General features: G+C 38.4%; 1 protein-coding gene across 8 annotated transcripts in view; it reads right to left on the minus strand.

Moving 5' to 3' along the window:
- Window positions 1-18,706, minus strand: part of Ryr3 (ryanodine receptor 3) — a 538,051-nt gene that overhangs the window by 361,821 nt on the left and 157,524 nt on the right. For all 8 annotated transcript variants that reach the window (XM_031371354.1, XM_031371356.1, XM_031371353.1 and 5 more), the window contains exon 2: window positions 13,185-13,304. In XM_031371354.1, coding sequence (XP_031227214.1) covers window positions 13,185-13,304 — 120 coding nt within the window. The remainder of the gene's footprint in view (window positions 1-13,184; window positions 13,305-18,706) is intronic.

Here is an 18,706-nt window from a genome sequence, read left to right on the forward strand (position 1 = left end):
GTAGGGAGAGGAGGGGAAGGGAGAGAAAGGGAGAGGAGGGGAGGGAAAGGGAGAGGAGAAGAGAGGAGAAGAGAGGAGAGGAGAGGAGAGGAGAGGAGAGGAGAGGAGAGAAGAGAAGAGAAAAGAAGAGAAGAGAAGAGAAGAGAAGAGAAGAGAAGAGAAGAGAAGAGAAAAGAGAAACCTTTAAAATCTGCTTCCAGAGACATTCTTATTCCAGTCCTTAAAGGTTCCATAAATTCCATAAATAGCACCACTGACTGAGAATCAAATATTCAAATACAAGAGCCTATGAGGGAGGGTTCTCTGTCCAACCGCATACACCTGCCACAAGTTTCTCTTGGTCTCCTACAGACCCCATGAGAGCTCTATCAATACTTCCTTTTTCCTGCCTCACTTCCTTCTAGTATTTCAAACTTCACTACATGGCATGCATGACACCTAAAAGAAGCTGGACCCTATTGGTGTAGATTCATACTTGATTTTATCCTCTTGATCCCTTCACAATCATTGACTGTCCCATGGGGAAACCTGAATCCTGCTTAGTGTCTTTCTGTTCAGCTCATCTCCACACGTTTGCCTTCCACCCCAATAAATCCTAACACAGTCACCTTCCACTCTTGCTCCTTCTTTGTTCGCTCCGCTCCTGTTTCCTCTTGTATATATTGAAGGTGTGCTCAATGTAATCCCAGTACTAATAGTGCCACCTACCAGTGCTCACTCTCTCGCTTGACACCTTAGTCCTCCTTGTAGAGTCTCTTACCTCCATATTTAGAAGCATACTTGTGGAAATTCCCTCTTTATAACAGGATTTTCATACTTGCCTTTCCTGGGTCTCAGCTAATGGTGGACGAATATGATGCCAGTAAGAGCAATGTGCTTTGGATGAATATTCAAAATAAACTCTTCTAAGGTGGTGGGGGCAATCTACAGCATTTTAAAGATGGAAAGGCACCCAGGTAGTATTCATACGGACTTATGATTCCTCATGAAGGTACGGATCTGTTCACAGGCTGTATATGTAAGTGGCACCATGTGATCAAAGGCTTGGGTGTGGTGTTGTCAGAATGTCTGAAGAGTGAGTAGAGAAATTTCAGAAAAGAGAAGCATCACAGGTTACCATCAAGGGTTTGGATAGTGGTACAGGATCAAACTGTAAGGTATGCAAAGAAAAACGACTGTTGGAATGCCAACCATGAGCAGAGGCTCAAGTAGCTACCCAGCTCTAGGCTGTTGAAACTTGGTGCTCTGGTTTTGTTCTTTAGAGGGGTTTAGAAAACACAGACTTTTTATTGAAGCCCAGAAAAATTAAATTCCACACATAAGAAGTATACACTGAAGCAGAAAGAAAAACTAAAATAGACCAGGGCAGTATAAGAACAAGTAGGAGACCCATCCATAATTTAGCTGCTTTCTAAAACAAGATACAGTATTCCAGGGGAAGATAAAAGGAAGCATAATAATTACAAAAGTACAATGTCCAGAATACATCAATTAAAAAAAATTAAAAGAAAGCGAACGCACCAGGAAGCCTGAGGCTGAATTAGTAGAGAATGAGGCTAGCCTGTGTTACACAGTGGATGGTGAGGCCAGCCTATGCTATACAGTGAAACCCCAGCTTTTAAGAAAGAGAAACATAATGAGAGATAAGAGCAATCAGGCAACTGCCAGAAACAGTTATTAAAAACTAATACTCAAGGGCTTTAAATAATTGTTATAAGCATAAATTTGCAGGGATAAAATGGAATGGCCAGTGAAGAGCGAACCTCGGGAGAACATGCAGAACTCTAATGTAACACTTAAGAACAAGGGATCAGGGAGCAGCAGTTAAGAGCTTTGATACGTCTTCCAGATGACAAGGAGTTCATTCCCAGTGCCCATATAGTGACTTACAACCATCTGTAACTGCAGTTCCAGGGATCTGATGCCTTCTGTCCTCCACCAGCATGTCACACATGTGATGCACCAACACACATGTAGGAAAACCACCCACACACATCAAATAAATCTCAAAAACTTCGATTTAAAACTCTAATTATCTAAAATAAAAATTTCTTAAAGGGATTTAATATTTACAATAAGAAGACAATCAAGAAACATAAAATAAAATATAAAATAAGTCAATAGGGGAAGTAAACTAAAAGAAAAGTTAAATAATTACATATATACATAAATAAATAAATACATATAAATAAATAGTTAAATAAATAAATAAATAGGAAATAAAACTAAAAGATAATTTAAAATAGGTCAAGAATTAACAGGTAGGCAATAATTGTAGAGCAATCTAAAACAATCTAACTTGTGAACCACTGATTTCAGAAAGAGAATAAGCTGAAATGCTCAAAGTCATAATGTTCCCTTGTCCCCATTCCAAAGTTGACAAAATAAAATAACTTAGAGAGCCATGACAATCAGAAAAACTCAAGCAGATAAATCTAATGAAAACCATCCTCACGCACATCTTTCAAACTGCTAAAAATCAAAGATAGATAGTGAAACCTTCTATAAAACAGGACTCATTAGACATGGAAGAATGGTATTAAAAATGAGAGCTTGAGATAGGAGAAGCAAGATTTCAAGACCCTTATGTTGTACACAGCAAGATACTGTCACAAATGAGCTGAAAGTGTATATAGATTGTACGATATTTGACCTATTTCTCCAATTACCAAATTAGAGAGACCATTGGATGACAATCAACAAATTTCTAATTCCTCATATTTTTGTATTTCAATCAAAGGATATGTTGGTAATATCAATTTTCATATTAAGAAAAGGTAATTGTCACTTCCTGTTGTTTTGTTGTAAGATGTGGAATTAGATTTGTGTGGATTTGTTGAAAGATTACTTTCTTGCTTCTTCTAGGGTGTAGTTTTGCTCCTTATGTTGATGTTTTCCATCTATTATCCTTTGTAGGGCTGGATTTTTGGAAAAATATTGTATAAATTTTGTTTTGTCATGGAATATCTTGTTTCTCCATCTATGATAATTGAGAGTTTTGCTGGGTATAGTAGCCTGGGCTGGCATTTGTGTTCTTATTTTGGGCTTGTACCACAGTAAGAGCCAAGATTTTAAACTCTACTAAATACAAAACAAACAAACAAACAAAAAGACTTTATATATTTATGTTCATTTAAGAAAATAGTAGTAGTGATGTATTATTTTGAAATATACAGTTAATATGTTTGGAGTTATTTAAAATTTATATTGAGAAAAATGTTTGTATTTTCAGTATTGCTGTAGACAAGCATCTACATAACATTAAATTGATTGTTGTTTTATATTAAACAACTTTTGTAATACTCATTTTTATTGTTATAATATTTTATAAATTTTAAGGAATATGACAAAGATATTGTAGGTATTGAAGAGGGGGTCTCTGGGAGGAGTTGGGGTACAAAAAGGAAACAAGAATGTGATTTAATTCTATTTAGTTAAAAAATGTTTTTAAATGTTAACAAATTCAGATAAATTGAAATCATGTAACTTTTCTCATCATAATGCAATAAAAGTTAAAAAAAATGAGAGCCAACTTCTCATCAGGAACAGCAGAGGACAGCTGACCGTGAACAATCATCTCTAATGTGATGAAAGAAAATAAAGTGAAGCTGAGGCTTTGTATCCTAAGAAAACAGCCCTTAACAGTAAGGACAAAATGGAGAGCTCTCAACGGAACACGGTGTGGGAGGCTTTGTTTCCAGCACAGCTGCAACAGAAGAAATACAGAAGGATTCCTTCAAACGCAAGGGAAATGTTGCCAAATAGAAATCTGAACCTAGAGAAAAATATGAAAAGCACCAAAAGTGTAATTATGCTGATATAAAGGCTCCTTTCCTCTTTTATTCTTTCTTTAAAAGACAACTGACTATACCAAGAATGTAGGGTATGACATCTCATAACATGTGGAAATAACATACCTAGCAAGAGCACAAAGGACGTTTTAAGGTGGTGCAGTATTGAAAGAAGAGAGACTATGACTCATTAAGGATTTTTATCTTGTTCTTAAAGAAACTACTCAAAACTTACACATAAAGTTGTCTAAGTACATGTGTAAGTGCACGGTATCGCACACCTATAATCCTAACACTCAGATACAGGAAGAGCTGGAGCTCTACTTATTATGATAAATGTAAATAGACTTAACCTTCTATTAAACAATAAAGGTCTTAAAATGGAGAGCAGGATTTTTTTAATATAAAGTAAACATTTTAAATACAGTCACATAAAGACGAAAGCACGTTGGAAACAAAGTAATGGAAAATGAACAATGCTAACGGGAAGAGTAAAAATGCTTCTAACTATATTGATATAAATCAAAGTACTGCAAAACCAAGGATAAATAGAATTATTTGGTCAGAAAGTGATTAATTTATCAATAAACCGCAAAATTGCTAAGTGTATTTGTACCTAATAATAGAACTTCAAAGGCTGTGAAATGAGGCAGACAGAACCGGAGGGAGAAATCACTAACTAAGGTTTCCACAGCGCTTTGCAGTAATTTGCAGAACAAGAAGATCAAAGATCAAATTCAGTATTAATATGCCATTATTTGGGCACTAGGGTGAACCACCTTGGTATTCATAAAACATTCTGTCCAATGGCTTCAGAATACAGTCATGTATCTATGCTATAGAAACACAGGGCATTACCAAAACAGACCATACACAGGGCTAGAAAACGAGTCCAAATAAAAATCAAAGACTAAACATCTACAGAATAAGTTTTCTGACTACACTGGAATTAGAAAACAGTTTCAATTAAAACAGTATCAATTCATTTTGCTTAAAACTATCGACTCCTTGTCTAACCCTTTTGTGGTGGTTCGAAGGAAGATGGCCTCCAAAGGTTCATACGTTTGAATAGTCTCTAGTTGGTAGAATTGCTCTAGGAAGAATCAGATTGGGTGGCCTTGTTGGAAGAAGGGTATCACTGGGAGTGGGATTTGAGGTTTTAAAAGCTCACACCAGGGCCAGTCTCTCCCCATCCCCTCTCTGCGTCCTACTTATGGATCAGATGTAAGGTCTTAGCTACTGCCCTAGTACCATGCCTGCCTGCTTGCTTTTTTGCTCACCACCATAATGGTTATAGCCTCGGCCTCTGAAACTGTAAGCAAGTTTCCAATCAAATGCTTTCTTTTATAAGTTGCCTTGGCTATGGTTTTCCTCACAGCAAGAGAAAAGTACCTACGACACTTTTATATCTGACTTTCTTCCTCTGGCTACCCTTACTTTTCTCCTTGAAATTTCCCAATGCAAATGTCCCAGTCCTTAAATTAATGCTTTTGTAATGTGGTTTTAATTAATTTAATTCATTATAGAGTCAGCATTTCCTAAGCTTCTGATGTCTGTCTGGTCCTATATGATATAGGTAGTAAAGGCTTATAGCACTTAGGGTGTACAATGTACTGGTGCACATCTCTTCCTAGTTACAAACTCACATGCCTCCTTAAAAGTCCTATCAGTTGAATGGGTACATCCTTTTTACTTTTTTAGGTTAACATGCAAAGTAATGGCTCTATTATGTCAATTTTGATACACATACGTCATTACATTTTGTTCTGATTCACCCCATCTCCCACTGTCTTCTGACATTACTTTTTGCTGTTCCTGTTCCTTCTCACAAAACAATACCTTCTTCTGCTTTCATGTCAGATGTATTCTATTACACACTCCCCCTTAAAGATCTTTATCTTTATGCATTCTCATGCTTTCTTTTATATTTTAATATATATGTGTATTAATGAATACCTATACTTATATGTAGAGTCTACATATGAAAGAAAACATGTTATTTGGCTAAGATATTTAACATGATGTTTCCCTATAAATGTCACAAATTCCATTTTCCTCATGGAGGAATAAAATTCTATTGTACCACATTTTCTTTCGTTCACATTTATTCACCCATCTGCTGATAGGCATCTGAACTAGTTCCATTTCTTTGTGATCACAGAGTGCAGCAATAAATGTGGAAGTCTAAGTATCTCTATGGTTACACTTAAGAGTCCCGTGCATCCTCGGGATGGTATAGTTGAGTCATATGACAGTTCTCTTTATAGTCACTGTAGGAACCTCTACACTGATTTCTATAATGATTTGTGTTTGTACCAGCAGAATGTAAAGGCTCCTCATTTCGCTATGAGGCACAGTTTTAAAATATAAGAAGCAGAGGCAGAAAGAAGTAGTCATTTGCCTCCAGTCAAACATTTAAAAAACAGTGAGCTAGAATTTCTAGCCCAAATCATCCGGCTCTAGTATTATGTTCATTAACCATGGCATCATGGTACTTTATAAAATCCTTAATCTCTGTGCTTATAGACTAATAGAAAGCATAAGATAGGATAGGAAGACTAGAAAACTCAACATGGTAGATGTTTGGTGTTCAATCTCACCTATATACACATATCTATATCACCATGTCTGTCACAGTACAGATACATCTAACAATTCTCCTTATTTTGTTTACTTTGAAAAAAATACACCATTATTGCCTTTGCACTGAAAAAGTTACATATAAACATTTTTAACACTGTTTCAAATGCATGCTCACAGCCTTTGTGTTTTAGCAGGTCCCCTTTATTGAGGGAGTATACATGTTCCTAACTTTGGAATGCCAGAAGTCCATAGGCCAGATATAGAAAGGTTGAATGGAGGTATGTCTAGGTATTCTTGACATCTATCTACAAAGACAAGAACACAGATTCTTCTTTGTCCTTAGGTGGCAACTTGGATCTTAATATGCCTCCTTTTTTTAATACCATAGAAGCTCAAGATTGATTTACATTTAGGATAAGTAATTTATAAGAAGCTGCTTAACTCCATGTAAATTTATATTTTCCTTTTTCTTTGTTGAGACGATGTTTGCTTTGTAGAGTTGTAGAGATTACATAGTTAACATCATTTCAATAAGCGGGATATACTACAGACCACCTGATTAATGGTACAGAAAATCAAAACCTCAACTTATGAGGCCCTTAAGATTACATGGCAAAGGAGTTTTATGAAAAAAATCATACTCATCTAGCATTTCATAAGCTCTGAGGGCCACTGAGAATATAGCAAAAACATTAGTAATTCAGAGATACTATATAGCTTCCAGCTGTATCTCTGCAGACTTTCATACTTTATTTCATTGGAGTAAATAGAAAATCTCTTTCAAAGCTAATTGCTATGAAAATAGTAGAAAACTATATTATTATTGGCTAAGAATTGTATCTTGGTTTGCATCATCTCCATACAGATCTTTGCCTAATTGATTAGTTTCTGACTCTGGGTCCTGAGTGCCTACCCAACTTTCAGAAATGACTGCACTTTCTTGTTTCATTCCATTCCATTCTAGTCCCTTCTAGTCTAGTCTTCCTAAACAAGAAGTAAAAACAATGCCAATAAGATTCATCAAAGTCTACCATTTTAAAATTAGATTTTAATTATAATTTTGTTTATAATAATTGTAATTGGTAAAATTGGTAGCCACCCCCCAAACAAGTGGAACTTCTTTTTTATACATTTAAAACTCAAGCTTTCAAAAGACAGGCAATTGAATTTTGGGAGATCAGAGTTAAATTGCTCCAGTATCACTTATTTCCATTTTCTAATCAATAAAAATCAATTGAAAAGTTCCCACATTTTTTTCCCTCTTCAGTGATATTTTATCAAGGCATGTAGGATCTGAGAGCCTAGAAAGGTATTAGAATAAAGGAATTAAGATTCTGGGCAAATCTGAATAGAGCATAGTATTTGTTTAAATGTCATCCATAAATCACTGTGGGAATGCTGTAAAGTCTCTTCTCACTCATAACCATTTGACCCTTAGGTAACTCTCCAGTTATGTTCCTGTGGTCATCTGATAAAACTGGTGTGTTGATTATGTTGCCAGGGAAAATGCTTTGATAGAAAAGATTCCTAATTGACAGACTGCATCAAGACTGGGAAGATGATCAAGATCTTCTAGGAGGCTCTATCACTGTAATTGCTTCAGTGTAGGGACTTTCTTGCTAGGATTGCCCATTGAACATGAGGAGTTGTTAATGGTTCCTATGATGCATGAAGCTTTAGCCACTGTTGTTCTCATGCCTATCTGCTATCAGCCTCCTTTCTTACATCCTGAACACTCAGCTGAGGTGGGATGTTCATATCCTATCCCTTGCATGGCACCGCTGCCAGGGTATCTACAAAAAAGTGGTGACTGAAACTCCCCAGAGGACATGATTCTCTTCTTATGTCCTTCTGGGAAAAGACAGCCAAAGAGTCTTAGGAGATTGAATGTTAAAGAGAATCAAAGATTATTCTATAAGAGACTCTATCAAACCAAATAGATACAGTATGAAATGAAAAACTAGAAGAAAAATTATTAAATTCCTAGTGCCAAAGAATATGCATTCTACTTTAAAATTATAAAAAATAAAGTCATTGCTGTTATTAAGAAAATAAAGAAGAAAACAAAAACAATGAATTTATGAAATTCTTAGGCAAATGGATAGATCTGGAGAATATCATCCTGAGTGAGGTAACCCAATCACAAAAGAACACACATGGTATGCAGTCACTGATAAATGTATAAGCCAAGAAGCTTGGTATATCCAAGATACAATCCACAAAAAACTCAAATCCACATGAAACTCAAGAAGAAGGAAGACCAAAGTGTGGGTACTTCAATCCTTCCTAGAAGGGGGAACAAAATACCCATGGAAGGAGTTACAAAGTGTGGAGCAGAGACTGAAAGAAGGACCATCCAGAGACTGCCCCATCTGGAGATTCATCCCATATACAGTTACCAAACCCAGACACTATTGTGGATGCCAACAAGTGCTTGCTGACAGAACCCTGATATAGCTGTCTTCTGAGGGGCTCTGCCAGTGCCTAACAAATACAGAAGTGGATGCTCACAGCCATCCACTGGACTGAGCACAGGGTCCCCAATGAAGGAGCTTGATAAAGGACCCAAGGAGTGAAGGGTTTGCAGCACCATAGGAGAAACAACAAATATGAACTAACTAGTACCTCCAGAGCTCCCAGGGACTAAACCACCAACCAAAGAGTATACATAGTGGGACTCATGGCTCCAGCTGCATATGTAGCAGAGGATGGCCTAGTCGGTCATCAATGGGAGGAGAGGCCCTTGGTCCTGTTAAGGCTCTATGACACAGTATAGGGGAATGCCAGGGCCAGGAAGCAGGAGAGGGTGGGTTGGTGAGCAGGGGAGAGAGGAGGGAATAGGGAGTTTTTCAGAGGGGAAACCAGGAAAGGGGATAACATTTGAAATGTAAATAAAGAAAATATCTAATAAAAAAAGATTGTCCTATTAAAAGAAAAAAGAAAAGAAAAGACAGAAGAAATGCTTCCTTCCTTTGTTTCCTGGCTTCTGGCTATGGTTTCTAGTCATTCTTATCAATAAAGTCACTTTAATTCCTGGGCCTGTGCTTATTTGAAAGAGCACCTGAGCAGCCATGTTTCTATCGTGTAATGCCAGCAGATTTGGAGATCGTCATGGCCACGGCGTGCAGAATCAGCCACAGAAGCCTCCTGAATGTTAGGAGAGTCTCATATCTACAACAGGTGTTGACATTCGCACACTTCTGTTCCTCATTTTTTCACACACCCTCTATCCTGTGCTTGTACAAGTTCTCTCATTTTTCCAGAGCTTACACGCTGAGACTGTCTTTTGAACAGCCTAACTCATTTTTTCTTTCTTTGAAGTCTTTCTTTTTCCTCAGAGTTCATCTCAGTTTTATCCCTCTGAGTGTCAACCAGCTCAAAATATCCTGGGCTAGCAATCCTCAAGGGCACTGATTGGCTTTAGGGTAGCCGGTAAGAATTGTGTTTGATGTCTGTGCTTCATGCTCAGTACCAGGCTGGGGAACACAGCCTCTCACCTCTCTGCATGACCTATATTATCTTCCAAGAACTTTAGAACAGTGTACGTGCTTGGAAACTTCCTGGCAGGGAATAAGAAGGTCTACTGAATGAGAAGAATTGATGGAGCAGGTCAACAGAGAGGTAGACATGTCTTATTTGATTTCAGGACAGAATATAGTTCTCAGAACATGGGTTCATCTATCAGGATGCTCTCCATGATGGAGACAAGAAAATTCTGAACATCCACTCCATCTTGACCCCGTTTCTCTGTATCAAACTCATTGAACATTTCCCTCATACTACATACATAAGATACACAACAATAGCAGAATTGTTGCTGTAACAAGTAAGATATCCTCAGGAAAGCAATTCCCATTCATTGTCCATGTCCCAGATACTGTGAATTCTGATTCTGAAGATTTATTCTTGGAACATAAACCAACAAAACCACATATAGGATTTGAAAAATACCTATGAAGATCATTTGGCACTTGATAAGTGGTTGAACTATTAAATACAAATACATAAAAGTCTGAGTATGTGTTGTAAGTACAGCTTTGAACAAAAGAACATATGGACAGGGACCAGATGAGAAGAACAGTGACCAAGAGAGGTGTGGACAATATGCTGTGTCTCAATGACTCTTCAGTCATTATCACAAATAAAGAATTAAATCAAGATAAGAATAAATAATTTAGACAAATGAGAATTAGAAAGGGTATTTTCTTATCTTTAATGCACTTATGAGTGATGTGGTTTATAGTTTTATATATGGAGGATACAAGCCTTCTTAGATCACATGATATGGTTATTCTCTCTTACTTGACTCGGGTTTTGACTATAAATACCATCACATTTACAGGACTAGAGAATTATGAATTTTTATAATTAAATACATTTTAATTTAAGGGTTTAATTTTAACATTCAGGATTTTATAAGTTCAGGGGGCTGATCTGAAATCATTTTTCTTGTCATACAAAATCAGGCTTTATGTTTCTAAAGGGATGAAATTTTACCCCACAGAGTTGAGGCAAAACGTACCTGACAGGCTCATGTTGAAGCCTTGGTGCAGGGCTGATCTAGTAATGTTGCTTGAGGAAATGGAGGAACCTTTAGATAACATAGCCTTGCCAGGGGAAGTACATGACTGGGAGCTTTTGAGAGTCTATTACTTTGTCTTAGCTCTACTTACTCTCTGCTTGTGTTGCTACTTGTTGCTTACTCTCTGCTTTGTGTTTATGGTTGAAGATGAGACATCTTGGCTTCCTGCTCCTGTTGCCATGCATCCCCATGGCGACTGACTCCTACCCCTTTAAAGCCCTACACCAAAACAAATTCTTTCTTCTCTGAGCACCTTTCTGTCATGTTATTTCTCCACAGCAACAGAAATGAAACTAATACAAATGCTGTTTCTGGTATTATTTTCAGTTCCAGTTACTGTTTGATGAGTTAATACAATGTAACATATGAGGTACTACACAAGTCCTAAACCATTCCAGCCTGACACCATCTTATAAGTTAAATTAAGGCAAAATTCCCACTAAGCTGGTAAGAAAACTAAACTCAGCAAGATCAGATAATGGGCCCAAGGTCTTGGGTTGACTAACAAGTGGTAGACACTTTTGACAATTATGTTCTCTTTGCAGAATCACTGTCTCATGCTCCACTGAGGAAAGAGTGTGTGGGTCTGGTACCATCTCATTGCTCCACCACTCCTCAGCACTCTTGGTACCACACCATACTGCATCTGACTTGGCAGAAGAACAAAACTGAAAACAAAGTTGACTCGACTGGGATCACATGACAAGCTAACAATTGATGATTAACATCTTGACTTCTATCCTGGTGATATTCTTATTATTTATAACTAAAGGGAATAGAGAAAATATTTTCCTGCTAAGAACAAGAGCAGATATAAAAAAAAGACTCAGGAAAGTCAAATTTAAGAACTTGGAAAAGACAGAATTCATCCTTACCTCTTTTATTTCACCAGGATTCTGTCCTATAGGTGCTGGCCAATATCTGTCCTTAGAATCAGTAGCTTAGATGTGGAAGGGGCAAAGCCCTGAAGTGAAGGAGGTAACTCTGAGAGATATATCTACTAATCTCATACCTCTGGTGTTCCAGTATTTGGTCAAATTTCAAATGTGCATATGGCCAATATGTTCATGGGAAAACCAGTTTTTGATTAAAATTAGCTATGTAAGAAAAATTTGCCTTGGTAGATAAAATAGCCAGGTGTGTATTAACTTGTTTCACTCACAGTACAGTCATCTAATTTTTTTTTTTATTTCCCTGTGTTGAGATAAGGGGCTTAAGGATATCATCAGAGGACAATTTGCTTTGTCCTTTCCATGATAGGCCACCTTGGGATTGAACTTGGGTCATCAGACTTAATGGTAGGAACTTTTACTTCCTGAGCCATCTATCCAAAATTTTGATGTGGTTATTTTATAGCTGGAATTAACATCTGCAATCAGTTGATTGCAAATTGTAAAGGTCATTGTCCCTCATGTATTTTCTATGCCTCACTCACTGCCCCTGAGCTCCCCAGAGAAGAGCCTCCGATGCTAGAGTGCAGATGAACTCACGGCCTGTGGATTTCAGACTCACCAGACCTCAGAAGTCCATGGGCTATGAAGGATTTGTTTAAGTTAATCTCTTTAACCCCTCTTCCATCTACTGAGCTTGTTGTTCTGTATCTCTGGAGAACTCTGACTAGTACAAGTCTCGTCAAGACTGCAAGGTGCTTTAAGATTTCTGAACATACAGACACGGCCAGGACGTGTTGGGAGTAAAGCTCAGCTGAATAGACATGACATGACATATCTCCATGCAGGCAAAGGCCAGAGCAAACGGCCCTCAGTGCCCTGAGACACAGCAGGCAGTTACAACAATTTCAGTCCAATCAGAACTATGCTGTGCTAACTGTAAAATGCAGGCTCAAACAGCCAAGAGTCCCTGTAGCAGTAAAATGACAGCTGAGAGTATAAAACAGGACCCAGATTTCTAAGAATTAACAATGTCAAAGATAGCATCCTGGGAGTATCAAGAGATCTCCCTATCCAACCAGTGCTGGCAGCTCCAGGCATCTCTGGTATACTAGAGAATTCTGACAAAGAACCCTCCCCCCCCCTTTTTTTCAGCTCTGGGGTCTGATGCCAGTGCTTCCTGGGATGAGAGACATATTCTAAATTTGATCTTCCCTGTGGGAAAATGAGTACACCATCTCAAATTTCTCTTTTGTCACCATCTCCAAGAAATGCTTGCCCTAAATGATCACGTGGGAAGCCAACCAGCGAAGGCATGGGACAGGCTCTTTATCTCACCTTGGCTTCTGAGGTGGGCTCCAAGAAGCACAGGCGATTCCCAAGTCCCTCGGCTGCCAGGCAGAATTTCCGTTGCTCCTTGTGAATGTTTGCAATGCACTGGAGTACAACTTCATCCTCCTGCCAGGAAAAGAGACACAGAGTGTGAAGGGTGGGGGCAGCCTCCCACTCACCAAGGGTACATCATTCCACTTCTGGGTAATGTTTACATATAATTAGGTAAAGTGCATGTTTAAGTTTGGATGTATTCCCCGAGGTATGATATTATGTTTTTAAAAAAATGCAAAAAAAAAAATGCAATTGAAATTCAAAACCCTTCTGGTACTAAGCATGTTGGTTGGATTAAAGATACTTAACCTGATCGTGGAATGGGCACGTGTTCTATACATTTACACCATGTGTTTTTCTTCTGACATGTATAACCTACATGAAGACATAACTTCAAGATCTGAGTGAATATAAAAAGAAGTCAAAGCAATCTTTCCAAAAATGAAGGGCACAGTAGGATGTGATTGAAGGGAACAGAAAATACAGAAGCCCTCAGAGTGAGGCAAGATGAGTGGAGAGAAAGTTCACGTCAGGTTGTGGAAGAGGTTCGCGGGGTGGAGGTGGGGGTGGGGCACAAATGAAGCACACATGCCAAAGATGACAAATTAAAGATATTGAAACCTGCAGAAAGTGAATTTTACATCCTAGGAAAAGAAGATTGAGAGAAGTCTAGAGGTCCAAATGGAGGAGTTGAAATACAAGCAAGCAGAAGCGTGCACGTTTGAATTCTCTTTTTTGTTGTTGTTGTTTTTTTTTTTTTTGGTTTTTTTGAGACAGTTTCTCTGTATAGCCCTGGCTGTCCTGGAACTCACTCTGTAGACCAGCCTGGCTTTGAACTCAGAAATCCTCCTGTCTCTGCCTCCCAAGTGCTGGGACTAAAGGCGTGTGCCACCACTGCTCAGCGCACGTTTGAATTCTTAAAAAGGACTTCCTTTTACATAGAATTCTTTTAAATATCCCTCCAAAAATTCCAAACATCTTGAATTAATGACACTCTTCCTTCCAACAGTCCTGGGAGGAGGCATACCTCCACTGACAATAATATAGACACGTCATGTCATGCACAAACCTCCCTCAGGTTGGAACATTTTCCTCTCTCATCTTCCATTCCTGTTCTTCCATCCAGCAATCATGGCCTTTCTCATACCAATTTTTCTTGACTTTGGATTTCCAATATCAGAAAGATGTGGAGTCAGAAGCCAGTATAGAGCACAGCCTCCACCTTGCCAACGGCCCTTCACCTTTCTATCCTGCCCTCGTGTCAACCAGGTGCTAGAAAAATACATTGGATGGAAGAGAACTTTCTCGCCCTATGTCTATAATATGCAAGTTAATTTAAAAACAAAAACAAAAACAAAAACTTCTTCTCCCAGGAATGTGAACATGCTCACTAGTAGCCAATGTCTACAGAGGTGTGATTGTGACCTGAGACAGGTGATGGGCTCCATTGTGAGCAGTCACAAGCCACAGGTCCGTGCAGAGCTCACTAGTAGCAGATGTCTACAGAGATGTGACTGTTACCTGAGATAGGGGACAGGCTACAGCCCTAAGCTGCTGATGCACACAGAGAAGACTTGGGGCAAGAAAAGAGTGTCACATTTATATCGTATCGCTGAAATATTACTGTCGATTATCAAATTGAGCGTGTCATCAATTCAGGACACTGCACAGTGAAGTCAGGCTTCCGGGTCTTCCTTTTAACTGAGTGGAAAGAACACTCCAGAATATCACTGCTATTTAAATATGGGCTCAGGGAAATCTCTAGAGAGAGAAAAAGTCCCCCAGGTGGCTTTTCCCTCTAGACTGTGAATAAGCCAGAAGTGCTATGATCCTTTTGAAGGACGCTCACCACCTGGGAAGGGACATAGTTGTCAAAATGACGAAGAAGTTACTTGCAGTGGGAAGCAGGGGTCATAGAAGTTAAACGGTCTGTAATATAGGAGATGGTCTTCCAAGTGCCTAATGCTCTTGTGAAAAATGCTAATTTCAGCCTCCACTAAAAAGGTAGTTAACTGTCTCCTTTCTATATACATTTTACTGGTAGAGAACAAACAATTCCCAAATAAGCACTTGAAAAAAAAATAGCAATGTGGCTATAGATCAGATTTTCTATAATCTAAAAAAAAAAAAAAAAAAAAAAAAAAAAAAAAAAAAAAGAAAAAAAAAAAACTAGACAAATCTACTCTTTCAATCTGGGTCCTCAAACATCACTTTCCAAGATGGCATTTCCCATTCCTTTCCATCCCAGTGTGTATAAACCACGGTAGTTTGACCTTGCTCTGGCTGCCTTAAGGCCTATTATTATTCTGAAAATTTTCTGTCCTACACACATGTCCACACATTCTTACAACACGGGCTCCCAAGAAAAATAATGGATTAAATAAATCCACTCCAAATCACCATTTGACTAAATAAATCACCATCTGCTGAAAAGCAACCCTACCTAAGAGCCTGCCTAGGTGGGCAGTCTCTAGCAGCTCTATGCATGTGCATGCCTGCTGGGCAGCGTGGCTGACATGCAGATGAGTAGGAGACCCTCAGACAGTTATGCTTCGCTCTTCTCCACTGTGTCCAGAGCCATCTGCTCAGTGCTGACCTGGCTGGAGATACCAGCTGGCGTGACTGCCTGCACCTGTGTTTGCTCCATGCAGCAGCTATGATCTCCACAGACTTTGCACAGACAGACATCTGGGACCATCAAGTGTTCTTGACACTCAAATTTACACTGAATTCCATTTTGGGTAATGGTATGAGTCACTTTTAAACTAATATAATAGAAACCACAAGTCCCTCCAGTTCCCAGCCTTTCCAATCCCTATAGTAATCTGTACTCTTCTCTCCTATAATTTGTCTCTCCTTTCTCACAATGCTCTCTCTCACATCCAGGTGCTGTCCAAGGATATCATTTATAAAGAAGTCACCTTATTCAGAGCTTGCACATTTTTCCACATCTTGCTTCTTGCTTCTAGCACTACAGAAGCTTGCCTTCTTCACACACACACACACACACACACACACACACACACACACACACGCCAGAGCCAAATTCAGACCATTACTTTCCTATTCATGTGCAAAATCCCTTCCACTTGGGGGAACATGACTGCCACCCTCTAAACCTTCTTTAGCAATCTGGCAGCATCCCACTTACTTCTTCTGTCACTTATTTGGCTTTTAAAGACAATTAGAAAACTCAATAAAGTTATTTGCATGAGTTCAACATACAGTTATTGACTACCTTCCAATGACAAAGCATTCTGCTAGGCTCCTCTGAATTACAAAGTTTTATGAGGCAAGATCCATTACAGCTGTAATAATGGAATTTAGGGTGAAAGGCCAGCATGCGGGATTTTTCTACTTCACTTTAACTGTCATCCCAAGTAACTTTAAGGTTTATGTGCATAATGAGTCTGAAGTGACACAGGGGCCTAATTATTTCTACTCTGCCTTAATGAGACACTATAGTGAACTTTCCTGGCTACAACTAAGTAAGAATGATCCATTTCTAAAATCCAAAGACAGATTTTCTCACTCTGAGAATCCAATCCTCATTCCTTTAGTTCATTTGTCTCTTTTCACATTTTTTAAAATGAGAATGGCAGCTTGTTCTTTTTTTTTTTTTTGAAGATTTATTTATTTATTTTATGTGTATGAGTACGTTTTAGCTGTACAGATCACCGTAAGCCATCCTGTGGCTGCTGGGAATTGAGCTCCGGCCCTGCTTGCTCTGGTGTAATTCACTGTAGCTGTCTTCAGGCGTACCAGAAGACGGTGTCCCATCTCACTATGGATGGTTCTGAGCCACCATGTGGTTGCTGGGATCTGAACTCAGGACCTTCGGAAGAGCAGTCAGTGCTCTTACCTGCTGAGCCATCTCGCCAGCCCTCATTTCGCATTTTTATCCTCTTCCTTTCAAGTCTTGCTCAATTGTATCGAGATTGTCAATTTTTAGAAAACACCCTTGTCCAGTTCCTTTTTCTGACTCAGAAAAGAGAAATTTTTTAATGGAAAAAAAATCTCAGATTATGTGTCAGTATTAATTTATAGGATTTCCTAGTAACGTATTTTCAATTTTGATTTCACTAGAACAAAACAATAAAATTTTTTCTCTTTAGATAAGAGACAGGAATCAAAACAGCTATCACTCAAACAGTACCAAAATACGACACCACTTGTTTCCAAGAAAGAAAAAGGACAGAGGAGCAAGTGCTTTGGAGTCAGACAATAAGATCTTTACAACATAACTCTGTCCTTAAGAGTGAGAGCTATGACTCTCATGTCCTCAGGAAACAGAATCTCTGAGACCATGAAAATGTTCCTGCTTTCTCTCAAATGAGTCAAACTCTTGCAGAAGCCTCACTTTTGAGCTCTAGCTTCATCTCTTCCTCATTACAACTGCCTTATTTCCAGGCAAATCAAGCCCAGGCTCTCAAAAATGTTATTGTCCAAAATCCCTCCAGTCTCACATGACCCTCTAGTCTAGCTATTCTGCCTTTCTTTCAGTGACTCTTCATCTTCATGGCCTCCTGCCTGCCACAAAGTAGATGTCACCATCTTCTATTGCTTTCAGTTTTACTCCTCAGAATGAGCTAGGTGTCTTAAATCTTCACCTTTGTGGCCCTCAATTTTTTTCTAACATCTACCAATTCCTAAATTTATGCCTGGATTTGCCAACTGCCCAATATGTTCCAATGCACTAAAAGTGTTTCCATGTCTGTCTTATGTTCTCCATGTGTGTTAATGGCTTTTCTGACTTCTCCCTTAGAATCAAAATCTAGAAGTCACTATCCTACATCTCAGAGGTCTTCTTTCTTGTCCCATAGCAACGAATAACAAAGACTATCAATTGCAGGTCCACAGCTAAGAAGAGACTATTCTCTAACATCCCCTTTCTAGTCTAGTTCCCAGTGGTTTTATTACCTTTTTCAAGAAAGGTGGGGGTTTTGGAATGTAGTCCACAATGGCCTCAAAGCTCTGATCCTCCTCCTGTCTTGATCTCCTTAGTTTAGTACGGATAGTATAAGTGTGCCCCACAATGTCAGTATATATATATATATATATATATATATATATATATATATATATATATATATATATATATTAAAAAATATCTTATTGTTTTTGGTATCAAACCAAAGTCTTTAGGAATGCTAGGTAAGTATTCTACTCATATGTCAGATCCCTAGGCTTTTGGCATTATTACTTTGCTTCTGAAAATTCTTAGTAGCTTTCTCTAAAATGATAACAAAACAAATATAAGATTATTGGACTAGCAATTGAGGCTTCTGAGTTCCCCAACATCTTTTGTGTAGTACCCTATTGACTTTTTCTCCATGCCCTTCTTCTGTTTCTAACACTAAATTTGCCTTGATTTGTTCTTTTTTTTATACATTATATATGTATAATATATAGGTCCCAAGTTTAGGTCAAACACCTGATTTTTTTTTGAGGCCCACAAACCCTCTCTTGGCTGG

Source organism: Mastomys coucha, unplaced genomic scaffold, assembly GCF_008632895.1.
Source record: "Mastomys coucha isolate ucsf_1 unplaced genomic scaffold, UCSF_Mcou_1 pScaffold15, whole genome shotgun sequence".
Classification (NCBI taxonomy): Eukaryota; Metazoa; Chordata; class Mammalia; order Rodentia; family Muridae; genus Mastomys; species Mastomys coucha.